Source organism: Poecile atricapillus, chromosome 11 (assembly GCF_030490865.1).
Source record: "Poecile atricapillus isolate bPoeAtr1 chromosome 11, bPoeAtr1.hap1, whole genome shotgun sequence".
In the NCBI taxonomy this organism is placed as follows: domain Eukaryota; kingdom Metazoa; phylum Chordata; class Aves; order Passeriformes; family Paridae; genus Poecile; species Poecile atricapillus.
The window spans coordinates 18,500,358-18,523,250 of record NC_081259.1 but is presented as its reverse complement, the minus strand read 5'-3'; the positions used below and the strand labels follow the sequence as shown (position 1 = coordinate 18,523,250).

Genomic DNA, 22,893 nt, shown 5'->3' with positions numbered 1-22,893 from the left:
AGGAACCATGCTCTCCAAACACCTCCTTCTCCTCCCCTCCCAGAGCCAGGTGTTTGGGAAGGCTCTGGACACGGGCTTTGCAGACTAATTAACAATTCAGAAGCTCATAAGAGCACATTTATGGTTTGCTCCTCCTTTTTCCCTACAAAAGCAACAGGAAATAACCACATGAGGTGCTGGTACATCAGTCAAACCAGTTTTTCCTTTATTAGGCCGGACTTCACAGCACTTCCATTGTGACTCAATAAAGGAAGAAGTTATTTCAGGTAAGATTTGAACTTTGTCTTTCCAGGTGACCGTGTACAGTCAGGTAGCATCAGTAAAACGCTTTACTAGTGCACCTGGAAGAGAAAAGAACAAGGAAAAAAAAAAAAAAAGCCATTAAAGAAGTAGCCTAGAATTTCCACAAAGTTTCCATGAGGTCCCAAATGAGTTATTTCCATCCCTTTTACCTTGTTTAACCACCCTCAGCTCAAAAATGCAGGTACTGCATTCCCAGCACAGCTGATTCAGGACCCCTGGCATCAAGACATTGTATCCCAGGGCAAGGAGGAGGAAAAGGACTTAGAAGATGCAGAATCAAGCACTACTTGCAGCAGTCTGACACACAGTATCTCTATTCTATATTTAATATTTAAAAAAAGAATATGACACTGGCCCTCTCCTGAGGAAACTGAGTTAAGAGGCTTCACTTCCACAAGGATTTTTATTTAGGGCTTTATTTTAGTCTGGGATTAGAGCACATTAGGGTCTTGCCTATGCTGTCTTTGCCAGGAGTACAGGAGTCCCATGCCAAGAGTCTGGGAAGCAACATCAAACCTTACCAACAAGGTTTATGCTTTGTCCAGGCCCAGTTCCTCTGGAGTGGAGATTCCAAGTTCACTCAAAGTTGGTCTAAGCTCCTGGATAACGTAAGGATAGATTTCCTTGTGGGGTCCTGCCTTGTCCTGAAAAAAAAACCAAAAAACAAAGAATGGAGTTACTTCAACACACACATCTCCAAAGCCTCCCACCTCAGCTCTTGCTTGTGCCAGAGCAGAGCTCCTGGCCTCTAGGGCTGAAGTAAAAGTCCTGGCTTCTCCTAACTCCCTGGCGAGGCTGGATTCAGGTTTCAAGGAGCTGGTTTCAGGTGTTTTCCAAGAGAGCTCTCTGAGTTACTTCTCTCGGTCCCCCAAGAAGCTTTGTGCTCATCATGGAGCCATTGATTCTGGCAGCAGGAAAAGTGAGGTTTCCCTCTGCAGCAGGAAAAAGCCAGGGCTCCAGCAATGGCAAGAGAGCACTTCCACCCACCTTTACAACTTCTAGGATGCGGACAGCGCTGGCAAAGTCATTTAACCGTCTGCAGGCCCTCAGAGCCGCATCGATGATTTTGGGCTCCGGGACCAGGTCGTAACCCACCAGTGTGTTTATGCCTGTAGAGACAAGGAAACACCAAGGGGAACTTGGAACCAGCTTGTCACACTCTCCAAAGGAACCCCTTGCTGTGTACTCCCTTCCTCTCCCACAGAAAACCCCAGGTGCTGCTGCAATTATCCCTCTGGCTGTAATTATCTCCTTATGCAATCACATATTTAAGGCCTGGCTGGGGAAGTTTAATAAAACTTGGCAACTCCACAGCAAACTGGAGATAGCCAGACAAAAAGTCTGTAGGGAGTTCATGGCCAAGCCATTAGCAAAAATCCAAAGAAAAATGAGCATATTAGAGCTCAAACACACTTTCCTTGGAGCAAATGTTACTCTCCCTCCCATCCAGGTGTTAAGATCATGGAATCACAGAATGATTTGGGTTGGAAGGGACCTCAAAGATGTTATGGGCAGGGACACCTTCCACTAGACCAGGTTACTCCAAGCCCTGTCCAGCCTGGCCTTGGACATTTCCAGGGATGGAGTGGATGACGTGTGTGCACAAAACACCAACAAAAGTTATTTCTGGTCACAGAACTTCTATTAACTCCAGATTATGCATCCCTGTTCTTCAACGTACCTTTCCTGAGCTCCCAGGCATCGATATCTGGCTTGTTGAAATATGTCACCCAGCGAGCATCAAATTCTTCATCTGACTCTTGTGACCCATGAGAGTAGCAGCGGGCAGGAAGCACAGCTGAATTAAGAAAAAAAGGAACAAACTAGGAGCAAAAGGAAGATAACACTACTTTAGTCCTGACCAAGAGACCAGAAGCTGTAAAATACAGATTTCCCCTGTTACAGTCACTCCGGATCAGTCCTGGATGAGCCTTGGGTAACTAATTAAATATCATGGTTTATGTTGTGGCAAAGTGTCTACTTTGTTCCCTATCAGACTTCCAAAGTTCCCAGAGCATTGATCAGACACACAAAACCACCTCTGGATACCAGTCCTTAAGAGGTTTTCTGGCATTTCTTTTTTTCTGTAAAATACAGGAATTCTCCCTCTTCCCACAGCCAAGTGAGACTGAGAAGCTTTAACATTCACATCCTTCACCAACAAAATGCAATTCCTACAGAGGCTCTCAAAAGCAAAGGGATGAGATATTCCTTCCAGCAGAAGGGCAGGAGGAAGGAAAAAAAAATCACTGTGTCTGTCCAAGAGAAAACTCCTGGATCTCAAGGTTGCAATTGCATTAATATTTGATAATTAATCACAAAAGCAGATTGTATGCTAATGCACAAACTAGTCTGATATGATCATCAATTCATTTCTTCACTTACCACTATCACAAATTGCTGGGTTTTTGTATGAAGTTGTCTTTTTTACCCCACAAAGGCTGGAACTATTTCCCAGGGGAATCAAACTAAAGGACCACAAGCCTGGTGCTTCCTTTCCCCACTGCTAATCTCACTCCACTAATATTTGCAGAGAGGTCACACACCAGATACGACCTTGGAGCTCAAAGCTCTGCTTCACAGAAGTCAAATTTAGCTCCTGACTTTTTCTTTCTTAACCCAGCATGAACCACTCACAGTGACCAAATAAACCCTTTAGGGTTTTATTTAAAACAAAAAACCAAAACAAAACAAAAAAAACACCAAAAAAAAACTACACAGAACTGGGCTGTATTTTTGCTGATACACTTCTCTTTGCTCTCATTAATGACAGCCCAATTAGCAGGCAATTTGCTTTTTTAACAAAATTTAACCCAGTCCAACATTTCAGCTGCAGTACTGGTTTAGGCAATGGAAGCATGAAAATAGCTTTATTTATTTTAGCTATGGAAAAGCAAACAACAGGCCTAGACAGAATTAAAATGCTCTTTTGGCTTCTGTAGGGAAATTCCCCCTCCTTTCCCTTCCAAAGCAGACCTTTGACCCTGCTTCCTGCAACAAATCACCTGCACAGCTGAACTCAGAGCAAAAACAGGGCTCTATAAATGCTCCTTGGACACTGCTGAAAACGCCTCAGTTTTCACCTGGTTGAAGGAGAATCCTTATTTTTTCTAAGAAAAAAATCCCAATATCCTATGGAGAAACAGCAAATCTCAGCTGGAGTAAAGCCTAAATTGAAGAGTTCAAATGCCATCTTTAAGTCAAAATCTAAAGTTTTTCTTCAACAAAACCATTCCCTTGATCCAGGAGGCAAATACAGACCATAAGAATTAAGATTTCCAGGGTGTGTTTCTCAATTGCTGCCACGTTTCTTTTTCACATGAATGTTTGTATCTGGTTAATGGACTCTGAGCGTCCCTCTGCCCTGAGTTTCAGCGGGGTCCATCAAGGTCACTGTCACACACATGACGTGTGTGTGTGACAGCCAAGCCACACCAACCTATCCAGGCAGAGATTCCCAACTCAAGGAAGAAACAAAGGGCAAGTACCTTCACTCTAAAGTAAACTCAACAGGCATTAAGAAGCCTAAAATCACCTAATATGACACAGAAACATGTTAAAGCTTCTCCGTGAGGGCTGGAATTGGTCAGTTTTCTCTGGTAACAAGCACAGAAGGAAAACACACATGAAGAAAAACATTAATTTACTGAAAATCTGAGAACAAGGAGCCCAGGAATTAAGCAGGGAAGGTTTTGCAGCAACAGAGGCCTCCCAGGAAGGGGTCACAGTAGGGTTAAGTGTGGAGTTTGGAGAGTTCGGAGTTCCAAGACCATGGAAAAGAAGAACACAGAGCCTACTGGAAACAAGGCCCAGGAGCAGCCGGGTTCAGCAGCTCAAAGGAACAGCGAGCAAAGACTTTCAGTGGATTTAAAACAACAAAAGACCAAAGGTGATGAGCAGCATCTAAGTAATCCTGTGCTTATTATTTAAAAAGACACAGCGACAGGCTCCCTAAGGCAGCTGTTTAACTCACACGTGCCGCAGCAGAGGCACACACAAGGCTCCCAGCATTATTAGTGTCTGTTAACTAGGTATTAATTGCGATGCAGAAGTTAATTAGGTATTAATTACGATGCACAGGCAGTGTATTTATTCTCTGCAGTCTCTGTCTTCCAGCCCTGCCACCATGGCCATCATCACACCACGCTGCCTGGGGCTGCTCCTCCTCCTCCCCCTATTAACTGGGGCGTTAATAAAGTGTTAATATTATAAATAAAATTAATTGGGGTGTTAATTAGGAGGGTGAGGGCTGGCGCAGAGCTGGAGCGGAGCCGGGAGTACCGGCGCCCTGGTGCTGCGGAGGTCACCCCCAGCCTCCATCAATGTCACCTTGGCGGGGGGCGCAGGGAAAGCGCCGCCGCCCCCCGGAGGTGCCCGGTTTCCCCTGAGGCAGTGCCCGTGCGGGGTCCCGGGGGCGGCGGCCGGAGCGGCGGGGGCGGCCCGCGCTAGGCCGCGGGGTCACCGCAAGGACACGCCGGGCCCCGCCGCCTCACGCCCCGCCGGGCCGGGAGCTCGGGCGCGAACCGTGGCGGCATCGCGGCGGGAGGGACGGAAACGAGTGCGGCCGCTCACCTGCTGGGCCGGCGGGCCGGCGGACGGCAGCGCGGAGGCCGGAGACGGCACAGCGGCGGAGGAGAGAGGCGCTGGCGGCCAGCATGGCGGCGGGCTGTGAAGGAGGGAGACAGCACCGGGCACCGGGGGCACGCCGCTGGCTCCTACACCGCACCGAGAGGGAGGGAGGGACGGAGGTGAGGGCCGGGGAGGGGGGCGCGGAGGCGGGGACGGCAGCGCGGCGGCGACGGACCGGGAGCGCGGCGGGGCGGGAGGCCGCGGGGACGGGCTGGGGGCGCGGCGGGGCGGGGCCGCCGCCATCTTGGGGCGGGGCCGGCCGCCATTTTGTAGGTGAGGGGAGCGCCTGTGGGGGTTCGTCGCCTCACTGAGCAGCTCCTCTGGAGTGTTTGGGTCGGCTTGGAGAGGGTCGGGTCGGCTTGGAGGGGATCGGGCTGCTGCTGCCCCCATTTAGTCGAGCCCGCGCAGCCCCAGTGCAGCCTCCCTGTCTCTGTCAATGGACACTCGGTCCGTGTGAGGGGAATGGGCTCAGAGCGGCTCAGCTGCCGCTTCCCCAGTTCTCTGAATGTGTCCCTGTCCCCACACCGTGAGCTGCTGCCCTCAGCCACCATCGCACCGACCTGGGCACGAAATCCCCCCAAAACTCGCCCCTAAGGCTGTGCCTCAGCAGTGCCGCACAAAAACATGGTGATTATGCCACTCGCCATGTCCCCTGGTATCATCATCCTGTTTTATTATTTTCTCATGCAGGAAGCCTTCAGTCCACAGCCAGCGAAGCAAGCACGGTAAAATCCCCAGTGCTGCCTCCGTGATTAGAAACTACCTGCCTATGAAACAAATTAAGAAGATCTTGCAAATTAACAAGATAAGGAGAAAGAAGTGATTTTTATTCTTTTTTTTCCTTGCTCAGAGAAATGTGAGGTGGCAGAAATGGAGGTGAAGGGCTGTTAGTGTTCAACTGTGTGGCTCCCACAGTCCTCAGGCTCTGATCAGAGTGTTTATGGAGCGATTTATTAATTACATGTTTATTAATTCATTTTATTAGTGATTTTTAATGCATTTGGGGTAGGTGCCTGTACCCAGTGCTCCCGTGTGGCATGGAGGGTTGATTCTGAATGGGGTCTGCACTGGAGAAAGAAACTGGGAAGAGCTGGATGGGACAGAGTCCAAACCTTTCCCAGCCCAAAACCCACAAACAAACAAAAAAAAATCATTAACATAAAAAGCCAGTTGGAAATTAATGTTCAAGTAAAGGGAATCAATCTGCAGCAGAGCAGATAAGCAGGAGCCTCTGGCCCGAGGAGCAGCTGCCTGCTGAGGGAGATAACAAGGTCACTGCCTCACAAAACAGACCCTGCTTCTTCCTCCTCCTCTCCTTTCATTCCCGCTCCCAGCCAAGCAAGCCCTTGACAAAGAGGGAATGCTGAACGTCCCTGTAGAGCGGGAGTGAGGCAGGCAGATAAGACAGCTGCAGCCAGAGAATCCCTCACATGTGGATTTTGGGAAGGGTTTGCTCCTTAATACTGATTAATTCATCCCGCAGTGCCCCTGGGTGCTGGGCAGAGGGAACCAGGTGGATCAGGGCTTGGCATCCCATAACCCATCCCCCAAATCTCCTGTCTCCACTGGAACTGGGCTTTGCCAGCTGCTGCTGTGCTGGCACAGGAGACCCCAGTCCTGTTCTTCCAAGGGACAGAGTTTGGCTGGGATCCCCTTGTCCTGAGTTGGCAGCAGCGTTCACTGCACTGATCCATAGCCAGCAGCCAAGATGACACCCCCATTTTCCCATAGACATATCTCAACTATTTCTAAAGAGCTTTCATTTTCCATTAATTTCTCTTTACCCCCTGGAAGCAGCAGGGATTTTGCTCCGAAGCACTCTGCAGCCAAGGCACGACTCCAAAACCTCCTTATCCTGTGCTGGGCACTGCATCCAGTCACGATAACCCCCTGCCCAACGCTTCCATTGCCCCCAGCTCCCCGCACCATGGTTTCCCCCGACTCCTGACCAGAGTATCCAGTGTGGATTGTTTTATTTCCTTGTGCTGTCCCACAGGCAGGCAGCACAGTGCAGTGCTTGGCTCTGTGGGTGCAGGGAGGGAGGCAACCCCCGTGCTTGTTTGGGTGGTTTTTCTCGGATGAATCACAGCCCCACAGGATGCTGAGCCCGGCATTAATAACTCTGACAGCTCCTCAGCAGCGGGTTTGATAATGAAGGTTTTATTCCAACAAGCTTGGGGCAAACCCATCTCTCCTGATGGATGAGGCGTTGCAGTGGGGAGTGATGGTGGTGGTCTGGGCACCCCTCGGCTGCTCTGGCTCCGTGGGAGTCGCTGCAGGATGTGGCTGGTGGTCACGGTGTCCCTGCGTGGCTGAATTAGAGGTCACCAGCTCCCCCCCCCCACATCCTCACCTGCTTCAATCCATAACCAGGAGATGGTGGGTTTAAATGTTTAACCCTCACGCCAGATCTGGAGACCCCCATCCACAGGGGTCAAGGAGCAGCAAGTGGGGACAGGTCAGGGGGAGCCTGCAGCCCAGCAGTGAGCCCGGAATGAGTGAATATTCCTGCCTCAATACCTGGCTGGTGGGGTGGGAGGCATTGGGGTCAGTGGTCCAGCTGGCCAGTGGTGGTCCCCAAGCCCCTGGGGCTGTCAGACACCTGTACCTGCAGCTTCTTGGGCAGCAGCTCCTCGCAGGGAGGCGGCAGTGGCCGCTTCAGCCCCTTGGTGGAGGATCCCGATGTGTTTTCTCCCGCCTCATGCCGGGGTTCTGGGGGCTGGTATCCCGTCTGGTTGGGATCCAGGGGGTCCCGGGAGAGCAGGATGCAGATGGAGGGGACATTCTTGTGGACAGTCAGGTTTTGTGCGGGGCCGTTGGGCAGCGGGTCCTGATTCTCCCAGACCTCCAGCACGGTTTTGTAGCGTACCTTGGTGACCTGGTGGAGCCCTCCCAGCTTGCGCTTCATGATCTCCACGCAGGTGATGGTCTTGGTGACCGCCCTGCCGCAGCCGCTGAACACGATCTGCCGCCTGCCCTTCAGCTCCATCTGGGCCATGGCAAAGTTCATCAGGTTCCTGATCTTGCTGCCCTCCTTCACTTTCATCTCCACCACGTCCGGGGGCAGGTCTGGGAAGGGCAATGGCATCTCCTCCTCCGAGGTCCTCACCTTTCGGAAGTTCTCCATTCTGGACTGGACAGCGGGCTTGGCTCTCCCTCCTTCGGCAGCCATCCTTCACCTCTTCCCGGTGGATCCACACAGGCTCCTAGTCCCCAGTGACCATAGCAGGGCTGACTTTGCTGCCCTCCAGCCCAACCCTGTGTCCTGCAACCACCAGCCCCTTCCCCTTGGCTCTCCGGGGGCTGGCAGTGGGCTTGGTGGCAGTGCCAGAGGCTGTCTCCTGTGGGAGACAGGGCTGCAGGATCCCCTGGGTGCTCCCAGTTGCTCCCAGCAGGGATAACAGGCAGCTCCAGCTCTCGGTGATGCTTGGGCTCCTCCGCTCCCACTGCAGCACTCGCTTCTGCTGCTCTTTGCTTCATTCTGGACTTCAGCAGCCCCCAGAGCTGTTCTGTGTAATTAGCAGATCCTCCCCCTCTCCCTCCCCTTCCTCCCCTCCTCCTCCTCCCCTGCTCAGCCGCCCATCCCAGCACCCAGCGCCTTCCTTCATCCCTGCCAGGCAAAGGGGAGGGCAGGGAACCCAGGTCTCTGTCCCGGAACAGAGAAGGGAAGGAGGGGAGGGTGGAAGGCAGAGAGAGAAGCTCACTCTTGCCTTCATAATGTTCCCAAAGTCCTGCCCCCTTAAAGAGAACCTGGTCCCTTCTCTCGGCGCTCGCTCCTCTCAAAGACACCCACTGCTAACTGCAAATGTCACCCTGCCTGCCTGCCCTGCAGCATTCCCAGAGGGATGCAGAATCCCAGCCACGCTATGTCCAAGGATGGCACAAAGATGCAGCAGGTACTTCGGGAAGTACTTTGGAGTCTGAGCTCAACCCTTATTAGCCATGAGAGAAACCAGTGGAAGCCGCAGCCAGGAGAAAGCCTGGCAGATGGCATCGCAGGCAAGCATGCACTGAGTGTGCCAGGGCTCTGCTCCCCCCAACACCCCGCATCCTCAGCCTCGGCTCTGCCGGCAGGAAAACCTCTCAATTCCCAAAGCTCCGAGGAGCAGATGCCGTGGCAGAGGTGGTTTTCACGGGCAATTTCTCTCTCTCTTCCCCGCTCCTCCTCCTTCCCTATGCCTCCCTCTCCCCGCTGCTCTTCCAGTCCCTGTCCCTCATTCATCTCCACTTTCCCAACGTGGAGCTGCCCACTGTGGGCTCATCGTTACATGTACTGGCAACAAATCCCAGAAAATCCCTGTTGCAGGCCAGGAGATGTCCCCTTCCTGCCCCCAATCCCTTCCCGGAGCGGAGGCGACGTTCCTGCCCCAGGCTGGCCCTCTGCCCGCCCCTGTCACCGGCCTGTCCCCTCCCGCCCCGCTGGCCGGGGGATCATTGCACAGTGGAAAGACATGAGAGTATTGACTTGCAGTCAAATCTTATCGGCCTCTGGAGGCACCTGGATTGGTTTCACTCCGAGCAGGGCTTGAAAAAAAAAAAAAAATGAACAAACAAACGAACAAACAAACAAATCGATCCCATGTCCGTGGTGGTGAAGGCAGGATGTGGCTGTCGTCTCCTATCCGGGGAGAATCCTACATCCCTGTGGTCCCCAAAGCAGCTTTCTGTGGGGAGCACTGCCTAAATGGGGGTGGATACGGGACACCCCCTGATCCAATCACTGGACTGGGGTCTGGGTGTGTCTGTGGGCAGTGGGATGGGATGGGATCCTCCATCCACAAGCACTGTGCTGGAAAGCCCCTGGAGATGCAGAGCGTTGTTTCCCAATCCATCTAACCCTCCCTGAGACTCCTTGGGCACAGAGAGGGAAACTAAGGCAGGGAAAGCAACGCACCCAGGCTCATCCCCAGCACCAGATTCAGGCTTTCAGCATTCCCAAGTCCCTTCTGGTGCTCTGCAGTAGTGAGCAAACCTATTCCCTGTGCTCCCACCATGGATTCCTCACTGCTATGACACAAAACAATGACATTTCTCCATCTTTCCATTTCACAGCACTTTGTGGAAACCTTGCAGAAGGCACTTGGCTCCTTCCTGGGGTAGGCAGGGATGGATTAAGCCCCTCAGAGAAATTCCTGCCTTCAAAATGCCCTAAACCCCTGGCAAAATAATCAGAAAGGATTTTAGTGACTGTGAAATCCCTCAGGGTCATTATCCAGGTAGCCTGGGAGAGTTACATGGACACAGAAGGCTGACAGCTCCAGGGCTCTGGGCAAGCCCTGGTGCTGGCTGAACCATCCAGCCCCTCTTTCCTGGCCCAGAACCAGCTCCTGCCTCCTGCAGCCCATTTTCCATGGCGTCCTGGCGCTTCTCCACCATCGGATGATGGAAGCAGCAGCAGCTTCTTCCCCCACCCCATCTCTCATTGCTACTCAATGAACTCTGCTTATCACAGCCTCCGAAATGGAGGCGGGAGAGGTGCAATCACAGAAAGGCTTCCAGAGGGTGCATTCGCCTCAAGGCCAAGGCTGTGCTGGGAGCAGGGGGGGCATTAATGACAGGGGCTTATTTTCCCTCTGCAGCGCTTAAAATGTAAATGAACTTCATTATTAGCAACTCCGTTGCTAATTACCATCTGAAGCTATTCATTAGCCTGTCAGCTTATTTGTTGGAGGACAACAGAGTGGATGGGTTACTCCAAGCCATGGAATAGCTGAAATGAGCTCAGCGGGGTGGAAGAGGAAAAGCAGGGATGGGGGGACAAAGGCACAGACAGTTCCAGCCGTGGGGGATCAGGGAAACAAAAGCTGGAAAAGAGGATGGGGACTCCTTCAAAATGGAGAAGCAAATGGGAAAGGCAGGAGTGATGAAAAAATAAAAGTAAAGGAATTACACACTGAGTATTGTCTGTCTGTCCTTCCTGAGCAGCCACTCTGGTTACCAAAGTGGGACCCAGGGAGTGGTTTCTTCTTCCCTTTTCCCATTACAGTTTCTCTCTGAGCATTCCACTGTCCCATGCCGGAGGAGTTCCAAATACCTGTGGGATCCTCTTGCCTGGTCCCAACCCCACAGGAGGTGTGAGCTTGTAAGAGCTATTTGGAAGAGCAGCCCAGAGGAGAGCTGGGGGTGGCAAGAATGGAGAGGGCTGCTGGACACAGCACAGAATGCAGCCAAACTTGGAAAAGTGGGGAAGAACCCCCAGAAACATAGTCTTAACAGAGATGAGGGCAGCTGGAGAGGAGTAGTAACCCGAGCCCCTGTCCTCCACCTGCCCTCTCCATATTTTCTTTCATCCAAGGTGGCCCTGCTCAGGAGCAGGACGGAAAGTGGGAGCATCCGATACAAGGAAGGTCTCGGTGCTGTTGCCCATCTCTGCGTCACATCGGCCCGGCTCAGGTCTCAGCCTCTCATCACGTTGCACTCGGCAGCGGGCTGATGCCAGGGCTGATTGTAACCCTGGCAAAAGGCGTGCAGAGGGACCCCCAGGATGCCACAGCTACAGGGATCCCCTGCCCCCATCCCAACCAGGGTTCTGGAGCTGCTGCTTCCCAGGAGCAGCTCCCTGACAATGTAGGCCAGGGTGCAGGGGCTGTGTCAAGATGCCAGAGGAACCCTCAGAGCATCCTAGGGTTGCACCAGCTCTCTGCTGAGTTCTTATTCCTATCGTAAGCAGAAAATTACAGAGCTCAAGATAATCCTCATTTTGAATAGCCCGACAGTGAAAGAAAAGGGAAAAATCCCTTTCATAAGACAAATCCCTTTGCAGAGCTCCAGCATGATAAGCAGAGGGATGTTTTAAGGACCTTGAGGATATTAATAAATGGGAATGTTCCTCATGAACCCCACCTGGGACCCCAACCCACCCCCTGCCTGTGTCCCAGGAACTCTTTTTAAGCTCAACCCAGGGGTCTCAGTCCTAGTCTCAGCTGTGTCAGGACTGGTCTCTGGGTCAGCTGCAGCTGGTCTGGACTCCAGCCTCCAGACTGATCCTAAACTGAACCTGTGGATTTATTTCCTTGTTTTTGAACCTGTTTGCCGGCTGGGAATTTGCTGGTTGATCCGGCCTTTTCTTTGGACCTGCCCATCCTCTCCAGCCTGCCCTGCTCAGGAAGTGTGGGATGGGCAGGGAGGCTCTTCCCCCTGTTATCCCTTGGCTCTGTAGGCATTCCCTGTGAAGGACGGGAGCACATATCCATCACATCCATTTGATTTCTGAATATCCCTGACTGTAAAACCTGCAGGCAGACAGGAATGTGGTACTGCTGAAGGCAAGGATCAGCTCTGTAGGTGACCACTCCCAAAGCCTCAGTGGGATGGGAAGGTGCTGGGGCAGCAGAGATGCAGGTGGGGAGGAAATTTAGGTCAGAGAAAGCTGGAGAGATGAGAAATAAGGGACAAGAAATCAGCCCTAAATCTCCAGTGTGCTCAGTGCCCACAGGCAGAGCCAGAGCAGCTCTCCAAGGCGCTGAGCTTCCCCAGGCAGGAGTGGGAATCCATGACCCCATCACCTCCTCCCTTTCCTTGCCTGCTGCTGGGCAGGGCATGGAGCTGGATGTGCAGGGCTCCCTGCTCTCTGTGGGGAACAGCTCAGAGTCCAAGACCCAGAAAGGGGTCAGAGTGGACAGCTGGGCCACCTGCCATGGGGTCATCTGTGGCACACTGGTTTTCCTGCTTCCCTCTATTTTACCATCTGTGAAGCAGGCATTTTCCATGTTTCTGCCAGGGTTCCTTCCTTGCATCCCCACAGCAACGCTGTTCCCCCGCTGAAGGGGTTTGGCCACCAGGGCTCACTGGTGTAAAGAGATTTTGCTGCTTCCTTGCCCAGCTGTTCTCATCTTCCTGTGGTGGGATGTTGTTCTTGCTGCCCTACCATGACCCTCAAGGCTGGAGCCTGGGAAAGGAGGATGACTTAGTTGTCAAATAAAGCCATTTTCACAACACTTCCCTGATATTCTCACAAACACCAAGGCAGGAGGTCCAAGTGGTGTGCACAGAACTCTGTGTGATGACACAGAGAACAAGGCACACAGCCTATGCAGCTCTCAGGCTGATTTGGGATTTATATTCCTTTTAGGAGCTTTTGAACCCTGTCCTGTCTGTGAATCAGTCCAATCCCTTCCCCTGCCCTCTAAATCCCAACCCTGGCATTGCTGGCAAAAACAATCTACAGTTCCTCTGCCCTTCATGCAAGCCATTAATTAATCACTGCTTCCAGAATGAAACACATCAGGGCGTGGACATGGAGTACCCCAAACCTGGCCCTGCTTGTGTGACCTGCTGGTTTACCATTGCCTCCTGGATACAGGGAGCCTGTGTATCCTGCCAGGGGCTGTCCCCCAGAGCCCCTGCCCTACCGAAGGTGGTCTTCTACCCGCATAGTACTTGCCATGCCATGAGTAGGAGACAATTCACCCCTTCTCTACAGAACCCACATCCCTATAAAGCCCCCCAAGCTCCATAGAGCACTCCCAGCCCTGTAGATCCCCTACTCCTGTAAAGCCCCCCAAGCCCCATGGAGCACTGCCAGCCCCATGGAGCCCCACAATCCCTACAGAGCACGCCCAGCCCTGTAGAGCCCCTACCCCTGTAAAGCCCCCCAAGCCCCATGGAGCACTGCCAGCCCCATGGAGCCCCACAATCCCTACAGAGCACGCCCAGCCCTGTAGAGCCCCTACTCCTGTAAAGCCCCCCAAGCCCCATGGAGCACCGCCAGCCCCATGGAGCCCCACAATCCCTACAGAGCACTCCCAGCCCTGTAGAGCCCCTACTCCTGTAAAGCCCCCCAAGCCCCATGGAGCACTGCCAGCCCCATGGAGCCCCACAATCCCTACAGAGCACACCCAGCCCTACAGAGCCCCTACTCCTGTAAAGCCCCCCAAGCCCCATGGAGCACTGCCAGCCCCATGGAGCCCCACAATCCCTACAGAGCACACCCAGCCCTACAGAGCCCCTACTCCTGTAAAGCCCCCCAAGCCCCATGGAGCACTGCCAGCCCCATGGAGCCCCACAATCCCTACAGAGCACGCCCAGCCCTACAGAGCCGCTACTCCTGTAAAGGCCCCCAAGCCCCATGGAGCACTGCCAGCCCCATGGAGCCCCACAATCCCTACAGAGCACACCCAGCCCTACAGAGCCGCTACTCCTGTAAAGCCCCCCAAGCCCCATGGAGCACTGCCAGCCCCATGGAGCCCCACAATCCCTACAGAGCACGCCCAGCCCTACAGAGCCGCTACTCCTGTAAAGCCCCCCAAGCCCCATGGAGCACTGCCAGCCCCATGGAGCCCCACAATCCCTACAGAGCACGCCCAGCCCTGTAGAGCCCCAAATACAGGCCCCGCCCCCTTCCCCTCGGCCCCGCCCCTCCATCTGGCGGCATCAGGACCCTGGACAGCGGCGAGCGCTCTCGCGAGATCCCGGCGCTGCCCATGGCCCGGGCGGCGGCGGCGCCGCAGTCTCGCGAGAGCGCGGTCGCTGCGGCAGGAGCAGCACCGGGCGGGCGGGCGGCCGCCGCCACCCGCCGGGGACCGGAGGGGACGGGACGGATCACGCCACGTGGTGAGTCCCCGGAGTGCGGAGAGGAGAAACGCCTCGGGTTGAGGGCGCTGGATGCTCCCCCCAGGTGCCCTTTGCACCGACCTCCCGCTCTGCAGCCCGCTTGCGGGGGGGGATGCGCGGGATGGGGGCAGCCGCGGTGACCCTGCACACGCGTGGGTGCACCGGGGACCGAGCGGGGGTTGGGCCGCCCTTTTCTCCGATCCAGGCCGCTGCTGGGAGGCCTCTCCCGCTTTGAGCTGGGGATGCGTGGGGCACGCAGCCCTTCACGCGTGGAAACGCACGGGCAGGGACCCACGGCGAGAGCGAGCCCTGCCTGCCCTCCCAAAACCCACCCCACGCACCAGAGGGCTTTCTTCTCGGTGCCATCCCCCGGGTGATCCCCCTCCTTTGCCCATCCACTCCACCATATTCCAGCCCCTCCATCATATCCCTAAATTTGCACAACAACCCCACCCGAACTGATGGATGTGCCGGTGTTTTGGCCCCACCGTGGCGCAGGTGCGGGCTCGGGGGGTGCCTGCCCGTGGGTCCCCGCTCCCGACACACGTGGCTAGGGGCGGCCGGGCGGACGTCACCGAGCCCGAGCAGCTCGTATTTATAGCACGGGCGGGATGCAAGCATCCGGGGGCTGCCCGCCGATGTCAGGAGACGCCGAGCCCTGGGGGTTCGTTGTGTCTTTGGCGCTGGAGGGTGCGAGAAGACCCCCAGAGAGAACCCCCCAAATCCTGCTGGGAGCTCCAGGCACCAACTGCCGGGACTCCGTGTCCTGGGAAATGTGTTGACTGCTGCCAGCTCTGTCTGGATAGCTGGGAAAGGGAAAAACCTGCAGGCAGGTGGGGGGATACGCCATCTTCACGCTTCTATTTAAAATCTCAGGTCTTAATTTTTTGTCTTAATTCACGATAGTTTTCACTTCTGGCAAAGAGCTGAGCTTGGAATGGTCTGGGATGGTCCTGAGATGCCGAGCTCTCCCTTTCCCACCTGCATGCTCTGGAATGAGGTGCCAAATGACATGAGTAATTGTTAAGCCAGGCACTCAAGTGACTCATTAGTGACAATCGCCACTGATTTTTTTTTTTTTTTTTTTTTCCCAGCTGATTTCTCTGCTCTGATTTCCCTACTCCCTTTTTGGCCTTGTTTTTGGCTTGGGCTTGCAGAGATGGCAGCTACAAGGTAGCCAGGTAGTCCCTTGTGCTAGAATTCAGCAAAAATAACAATAATACATTTTTAAAAATACTTATTTTGGGGCCAGATCATGAACTTGAGGGTTTCAAACAGCCCACAGCCACCTCCTTTCCACTGCTGTCCTACCTGGCCCTCTCCTGGATGTAGGTCAGTTGGGAGTGGGAGGCCCTACATCACTGGATCCTCTCGTAATCTTCTGCCTTAACTGGTACATAAGCCTGAGCCCGAGGAGCCAGGATTTATCACAGTGCCAGCCAGGTGCCAGTCTGGATGTGTGATAGTCCAGAGTGTCACACAAGTGAAGCAAACTGCTGTTCTTGAGTTGTTTGGGAGAGGGGGGAAGGTGAAGGTTTCTGCAGAGGTCCCTGACCACTTCAATCAACCTTTCCTCTTGTTATCCTCCAGCTTTGATAAAGCTCCCACATTTTTCCCAAGTATTTTTCCTGAGGAGCAGAGAGGCTGAGCCTGTGCCAGCATGGCAGGTATGGGGGGGGCTCTGGAGATCATCATGGGCTATACTGGCCATAATGTCATCTCATTAGTCACCAGTGGGGTGGTGGATGTCCATGGCTGCAGGACTGGTGTAGCCAGTGAGGGCTGAATTTGATCCTTTTGGGTGGGCTGGTAATAGTTTCCATGGGAAATCCTTAACTTCTGTGTAAAACTTGTCAGTTCTTGGGGTTACTTAGGAAGTCTCTGGGTTTTTCTTCAGCTCTGGGCAGTGCCTGACAGCAGTGAAACTTTTCCTTGCAGAAAAGGTGAACAACTTCCCTCCCCTGCCCAAATTCATCCCCCTGAAGCCATGTTTCTACCAGGACTTCGATGCGGAGATCCCGCCGCAGCACCGGACCATGGCCAAGCGGCTTTACTACCTCTGGATGTGTGAGTGGCTGTGGGGGAATGGCTACAGTGGGATTTGTTTGCCTCTCCAAAGGCTGCTCCTCTGGAAGCTGCCAGCTGAAAGGGCAGGGCAAGGTCAGGGGAAGCCCTTCTCCCCCTCCAAGCCTTGGTGTCTCCTGTTAAAACTCAGGAATGAGAGGTGGGCTGCAGCATCCCATGGATTCCAGCCCTTCCAACCTCCAGGATGGAGCTGTGGAGCTCAGTGTTCCAGGGTCATTGGTGGTTACACTGATGTCCTGCTGTAAGGAGGAGACGGCTCAGACTGGAGGGCTGGTGTGCCTGCTCTCCAAAACGTGGAGCTTGAGGCTTCCCAGAGCTTGCCCGTTCCTCTTGCATGTCTCTGTGTGCCGTGCTGTGCTAACAGAGCTGTCACCAGCTTCCAGCTCTTCCAACTATCCTGGATCTCTCTCTTCTTCGCCAACCCTGGGCAGGGATCAGAGCCAGAGGGACAGGTCATACCCCAACATAGGTGGAAACATGCACAGCTCAGGGCAAGCTGCCACCAGCATTTCATTTCTTTTTAGAAGAACTTAGTTCCCTTATCAGGCATTTCCGCTGAACTTTGGAAGGATCCGTGCCCAGGGAGTGACTGGTGCTTTAGGGGCAGGTTAGGAAGAGCTGAGCTAACACCACAGGGGTTGTGTGTTCCTGCTTTTGGCATGGCACCAGGCTGGCATCCCTGGGGCTGTGTCCTGTCAGGATGGTGACCCCGGAGTAGCTTCCTCATGTCACGAGGGTTTACTTGTTTTAGGCATGGGAGGAAAAAAGCTGTGCACCCCCAGGAAAGCTCTCTTGGGGGTGTCCAATTCCCTCCCAATCCCAACCAAGATGTTCTTCCTCTTAAAGTAACAGAGCTTGGTTCTTGCTCCTCAGCACAAGCACGAGCTCTCAGAGCCAGCTGCTGTCCCTTGGGTTTTGCATCTGGAGCTCTTCTCTGGGTCATTTTCTCCCCACCAGCCCCTCAGACACCCGTCACAGAGTGACTGGAAGGTCCTTTCATGTCCCTTAGGGCAGCCCGGGCAGCTGAGCTCCTTCCCTTGCCAGCTGCAGCTCTCAGGCAGGCAGCGGTGGGAGGGCTTTCGTTCTCGTCGAAATAATGAATCATTCTCCCAACTCGGAGGCGTCAGAAGGCAGCTGAGCCTTCTCTGCTTTGTCCTGTGTCTGCTGAGCTGGGATTCATAGTCGGAGCCCTTGTGTGGCCTGATCCCAAGCAGGGGTGGGCGAGTGAAATGTATCACCCCCTGAACTGGCGAGGCGGGGTCAGGAGTTCAAGATTTTGGCTCTCAGTGGTGCTCAGGGAATTCCTACACAAGCTCCTTCAGCAAAGATGTATCTGGAGCAAGCAAAAAACTTCATCACAATTCCTCCAGTTTCCTTATAAGTGGAAATGTGTGCTGGCTTGATTGGAGTGGGAGGATATGACTCCTGCCGATCTTCAGAGCCCTGGAGATGCTTAGGGAATTACAACTCTGAGAGATGATACATTGATTTTCCTCCTGTTACACTCAGCTGAGGCCTGACCCCATTTGGCCCAGCCAGCCTGGGAATGTGCTCCCAGCTTAATTTAAGGGAAGCCCAGTTAGGGCAGGACTCGGAGGCCGCATCCCTGGGGTCGGGGTCCTTGGTGTCTCAGTGCCACCCTTGTGTCCGTGCTACTCTGCTCTGTGTGTGTGTGTTTGCAGTGAACAGCATCACCTTGGCAGTGAATCTCGTGGGCTGCCTCGCGTGGCTCATTGGAGGCGGCGGAGCTGTAAATTTTGGACTGGCAATTCTCTGGCTCATTCTCTTTACGCCCTGCTCCTATGTCTGCTGGTTTAGACCTATTTACAAAGCTTTCAAGTAAGTGGTTGCACCTGAGCCTGGCTTCTTTTTGCCTTGTTTTCCTTCGTAAATGGTCAGTGTTTAGCTTGGGGCATTGCCTGACTAATTGGGGGAATTCCTTTCTGTGCAGCCCTTTAGCTTTACTTTCTAACCTTCAAAACCAGAGTGTTTGGGATTTCCTGGGGGCCAAACCCCCCCATCAGGCGATGTAAGGATACTTTCTGTGAGCCTCTGTGCAGCAGTGGGGGACAATGGTGAGGATGCAGCTGGGCTGCCACTTTCCCTCTCGTCCCTGAGGCATCTTTTATATTTTTCCACAAATCCTCGAGGTGTTTGTACAGATTACCCATGGTGCTGAGGTCAATCCCGAAATCAAGAGCATTTATTCCCCATGTGGGGTGGTGTGAGCCGAGAGCTGTGTCCCAACACAGATGGCCTCAAGCCCAGCTGACTGAGCCATAGGGAGGGTCTGGTGCCCCGTGGCTTTCCCAGCTGTCCCTGGACCACCTCCAGCCTCTTGCAGTTTCTCCTTTGCCTTTAATTTTGCTTTTCATCACCCTCCTGCTAAACCACAGCCAGGTCTGAAACGTAGGAGCATCTCCCTTCCCTTGGAGTGCAGCAGGGAGGTGCAGGAGTGACTGAGCCTTCTCTTGCAGGACAGACAGTTCCTTCAGCTTCATGGCCTTCTTCTTCACCTTCATGGCCCAGCTGGTGATCAGCATTATCCAGGCAGTGGGGATCCCTGGATGGGGGGTCTGGTAAGGAAAGTGCTGCTGTGTTGGTCACTGTGGTATTTTAGTGTCCTAACTGGTTCTGTCCTTGGGGCAGATGGTTTGAGGAGCTGGGAGGGCTGCTGGCAGTTTGGGAGAGCTGGTGAATGAACCGGTTGTTTTCATCTCCTTGCAGTGGCTGGATTGCAGCAATTTCCTTCTTTGGGACCAACGTGGGCTCGGCTGTCGTGATGCTCATCCCCACCGTGCTCTTCACAGCTATGGCAGTCTTCTCCTTCATTGCTCTCACCATGGTATGGCAGGAAAAACAGGGTTTCCACGTTGCTTTGGGGGGCCCTCGCTGCCTCCTGGGAGCTCTGCGCCAGCCACAGGTGCTCAGCCCCTCCGGATTTTCCCTGCAGGTGCACAAGTTTTACCGGGGCAGCGGCGGGAGCTTCAGCAAAGCGCAGGAGGAGTGGACCACGGGGGCCTGGAAGAACCCCCACGTGCAGCAGGCGGCCCAGAATGCGGCCATGGGGGCGGCGCAGGGTGCCATGATGCAGCACGAGACGCAGTACTCGGCCACCCCCAACTACACCTACTCCAACGAGATGTGAGCAGCAGCGGGACTGTCCTCGGGAGGAAGAGCTGGGGGGGAAAAAGGGAGGAGGAAGCCTGAGCCGAGTTTCTGCAGCTGTCTCAGAAAGTCAGAGTGTACCATAATGGTGGTTCTTTTCCCATCTTTGTAACGAGATCCTTTGGGATTTTTTTCTTTCCTTTTTTTTTTCTGTTTTTCTTGTCTTGAGCTCTTCTTTTCTCCTTTCTTTTTCATTCTGAAGAGGCCGTGAGTTGACCTGCAGGGCTGTTGTTGTGTGTGGTAGTCAGTGTCCATTCATGTGTCTTCTTTTTCCCTGTGGAATAGTGTACGGTGGTGGTTTTTTAATTACTGTGGTGATAGGTGTACGTTAGAACCTCATCAGCCAAAAGCCCCCCCAAGCTCCCAAAAAGGGAAAAAGAGCAACCAGCACCCATCTTCCCTCTTGGAATAAGCCCTGAACAGGTTTTTGATGTGTGTGAGTTTTCTCTTTCAGTTGGTAGTGTCCAGCCACTTGCCACTGTCTCAGCAAGGGCAAGCAATCTTGGGAATTCTTTTTTCTTTTGCTTTTTAACTAGCAGGTGGCTGGCTGATATAGCATTAAAGAAAAAAAAAAAAAAAAAAGGGAAAAAAAAAAGATAAGAAACCCTCAATCCTGCTGTTGATATGCTGGAAGCCAAGAGATTCCTAATCTACTCCCTGGCTCAGGATCTACAACTTCTCTCAGTGTGTGGTGTTGTGAGTAGTTTACACTTTGACGTGGAGGACCAGTGTGTGTGCGTGCGCGTGTGTGTGCATTGGGGAGCAAGGACAGGTTTTCCCTGTGGGATACAACCATCCCATTCCAGATTCTGCATCCTGAGTCTGGTTTTTTTAAAGGCTTCTGTTTTGAAAAGCAGCTGTAATACCAACAAGAGTGTTCCTCAGAGGACCTACGCTTGGGCAAGGCTGCGGGTCAAATCTTGCCACTCCGTATCCCAGCACATCCAAACAGTCTCGCTGCTCATGGAAACAGCCAGGCCAAGTTTTGTCCCCGTTAGCTTTGGAGGTTTGTGCTAGTTTAAGTCTCTTAAGGAAACCTCCAGGCTGGAGGTAAGGACCGCTCACTTGCGCTCCTAAAGAGCGTGGCAGGATGCGGCTGTGTGTTTTCCTGGTGCAGAAATCCCTGTCAGGCCCAAATCCCTGCCCAGTTTGGGGATGCTGGACATTAAATAATGATCCTGCACTCTAGCAGGAGGCAGCTGAGCTCAAACCAATACTTCTTGGGGAAGGTGACTGGCACACTCTGGAAAAGATTATGAGTGGGAGCATAAATGGGATGGATGCTGCAGGGCAGGAGTAGGGAAAGCTACTTCTCCAAGATGCTTTTCAACTCTAAATGCACTTTAAATAAGCCAAATTTTTCTCCAAGTCCTCGAAAAGCAGCCCAAACAGAATCCAATCCAGCCCCTTGGCTCCAGTATCTCCTGCTTGGCACAGGGAAGGAGCTCAGAGTGCCACCAGCCAGGACTGTGCGAGTCCCCAGCCCCTTATCTCACCCCTCCAGCCCTCCAGTGATGCTTGGATGTGACCCCTGCCCCTGAGAATCACCCCAAAAAGGATCTTCTCCAGCAAAGCACACCAAGACTAGTTTCCTTTTTAAGGGTATCACTTCAGTCATTCTGCAATAGGCAGTCGTCTCTTGACCAGACTAAAATGCAGCTACTGATAAAATGCCTGTCTGTGTGTGTGTGTGTATATATTTATGTATAAAATGTCAGGAGAAAAGTAATCCTTTGCTAAGCCTATTATGTACTTAATCAGGTTTAAATATTGTGCAATCCATTTCTAGCTCGCCTAAAACTTACTCTGCCAAACCACGTGCTCTGTCATCCGTGTCTGAGAAATGATGGATTAAGTGACTTCACCTCTTGCATTGACAATAAGATACATCAATAATAATAACTGTAATGAGCTGTAACTAACAGGCATTGCTTCAGCACCTAACCCTCCTCTCCAATGTGTCTCCTGAGTGTGTGAGCTCTGAAATGTTGCCCCATGGCTCCAGCCAGGTGGGAAACTCCACTCCTTGTTCTCACCTTGGTTATTTGTAAGCTGTCCCTGCTCCAGGTGGGGCTGATGTGTGATCAAAGCGTGGTGCTCCTGAAGCCCACGGGGTGGGAGAGGTGGGGTGCTGCTGCACAAGAGACTTCTCGGGATGGAACACCCCTGGGGTTCTCCTGAGGTCTCCCTGCTGCCTTCCACGTCCTGCAGCCAGCAAAGCAGAGCCCTGTGCCTCTTGCTGTCCTTGCTGCTTGTTTGTAGCCAGTATCAGAGGGATGTCCAAATAACTGCTGCTTTGGAGCAGAATCTGCAAAGGGCTGGGCACCATGTGCTGCCCCAGATCTGCTGTGTCCACATAATGATGGAATGATCTGGGTGGGAAGGGACCTTACAGCTCATCCAGCAGGAAAACCTTCCACTATCCCAGGGTGTTCCCAGCCCTGTCCAGCCTGGCCTTGGACACTTTCAGGGATGGGGCACAGCTTCTCTGGGCACCCTGTGCCAAGGCACAATTCCTTCCCAATATCCCACCTAACCCTGCCCTCTGGCATGGGAAGCCATTCCCCCTCGTCCTGTCTGTGCCTCAGACAATGAATATTCTGTCCTTTAAGCCACTTTTCCCTGCCAACTCTGCGTGCCTGCCCTGAATCCTGCAGGAAAGGTTTCACTCCTGGTCTCTAACACTTTCCTAGGCTCAGATACCACCCCTGTCACCTGAGGGGCCCTCAGACCCTCTCTTCGACCCCGTTTCCCACACGCCTTCTACACCGAGCTTTTCTGGACTTTGTTACGTTCCAAAACCTTGTCACGAACCAGGATCCCCGTTAAGACTTCTTCCTGAGCAGCCTGAAGCCACCCGCTTGCCCTTAGCGAGATCCCTCTCATGGGCACGACTGGGGCACAGAGGGGCACAGAGTCCTCCCGACCGGTAGCACGGGACTGAGCCCTCAGGAGTCGCCATGACACCGCTTCCTCCGGCCCGCCGGGCGCGCGGGCGCGCGCGCTGCCCGCACCAATCAGCGCCGTGGGCGGGAGCAGTACGCACCAATCAGCGCCGTGGGCGGGAGCAGTACGCACCAATCAGCGCCGTGGGCGGGAGCAGTACGCACCAATCAGCGCCGTGGGCGGGAGCAGTACGCACCAATCAGCGCTGTC

General features: G+C 53.6%; 3 protein-coding genes and 1 long non-coding RNA gene across 6 annotated transcripts; 1 reads left to right on the top strand and 3 right to left on the bottom strand.

Annotated features, from left to right (window-relative positions):
- Positions 1-184: 184 nt before the first annotated feature.
- LOC131583220 (cytochrome c oxidase subunit 5A, mitochondrial) lies at positions 185-5,132 on the bottom strand. The gene is made up of 5 exons (XM_058847102.1): positions 4,876-5,132; positions 1,985-2,101; positions 1,291-1,412; positions 825-947; positions 185-341 (listed from the first exon to the last, which is right to left on the bottom strand). Exons 1-4 carry the CDS (start codon positions 4,958-4,960, stop codon positions 834-836), a joined length of 438 nt encoding a protein of 145 aa, XP_058703085.1. The 5' UTR covers positions 4,961-5,132; the 3' UTR covers positions 185-341; positions 825-833.
- A 1,790-nt stretch (positions 5,133-6,922) lies between these two features.
- RPP25 (ribonuclease P and MRP subunit p25) lies at positions 6,923-9,514 on the bottom strand. Its single transcript, XM_058847101.1, has one exon. The coding sequence runs from the start codon at positions 8,102-8,104 to the stop codon at positions 7,481-7,483; it is 624 nt and encodes a 207-aa protein (XP_058703084.1). The 5' UTR covers positions 8,105-9,514; the 3' UTR covers positions 6,923-7,480.
- A 4,836-nt stretch (positions 9,515-14,350) lies between these two features.
- On the top strand, positions 14,351-21,681 carry SCAMP5 (secretory carrier membrane protein 5). Of its 3 annotated transcripts, none has more exons than XM_058847244.1 (8): positions 14,392-14,484; positions 15,391-15,484; positions 16,075-16,151; positions 16,423-16,551; positions 18,252-18,408; positions 19,047-19,148; positions 19,297-19,414; positions 19,523-21,681. In XM_058847244.1, exons 3-8 carry the CDS (start codon positions 16,145-16,147, stop codon positions 19,715-19,717), a joined length of 708 nt encoding a protein of 235 aa, XP_058703227.1. In that variant the 5' UTR covers positions 14,392-14,484; positions 15,391-15,484; positions 16,075-16,144; the 3' UTR covers positions 19,718-21,681. The 3 variants fall into 3 exon arrangements, with proteins under 3 accessions (XP_058703226.1, XP_058703227.1, XP_058703228.1); XM_058847245.1 differs by lacking the exon at positions 15,391-15,484 and adding an exon at positions 15,579-15,657 and having other exon boundaries at positions 14,413-14,484; XM_058847243.1 differs by lacking the exon at positions 15,391-15,484 and having other exon boundaries at positions 14,351-14,484.
- LOC131583297 (uncharacterized) lies at positions 19,874-22,700 on the bottom strand. Its single transcript, XR_009278477.1, has 3 exons — positions 22,552-22,700; positions 21,774-22,045; positions 19,874-20,011 (listed from the first exon to the last, which is right to left on the bottom strand). It is a non-coding gene; the product is annotated as an uncharacterized LOC131583297 (long non-coding RNA).
- Positions 22,701-22,893: the final 193 nt, after the last annotated feature.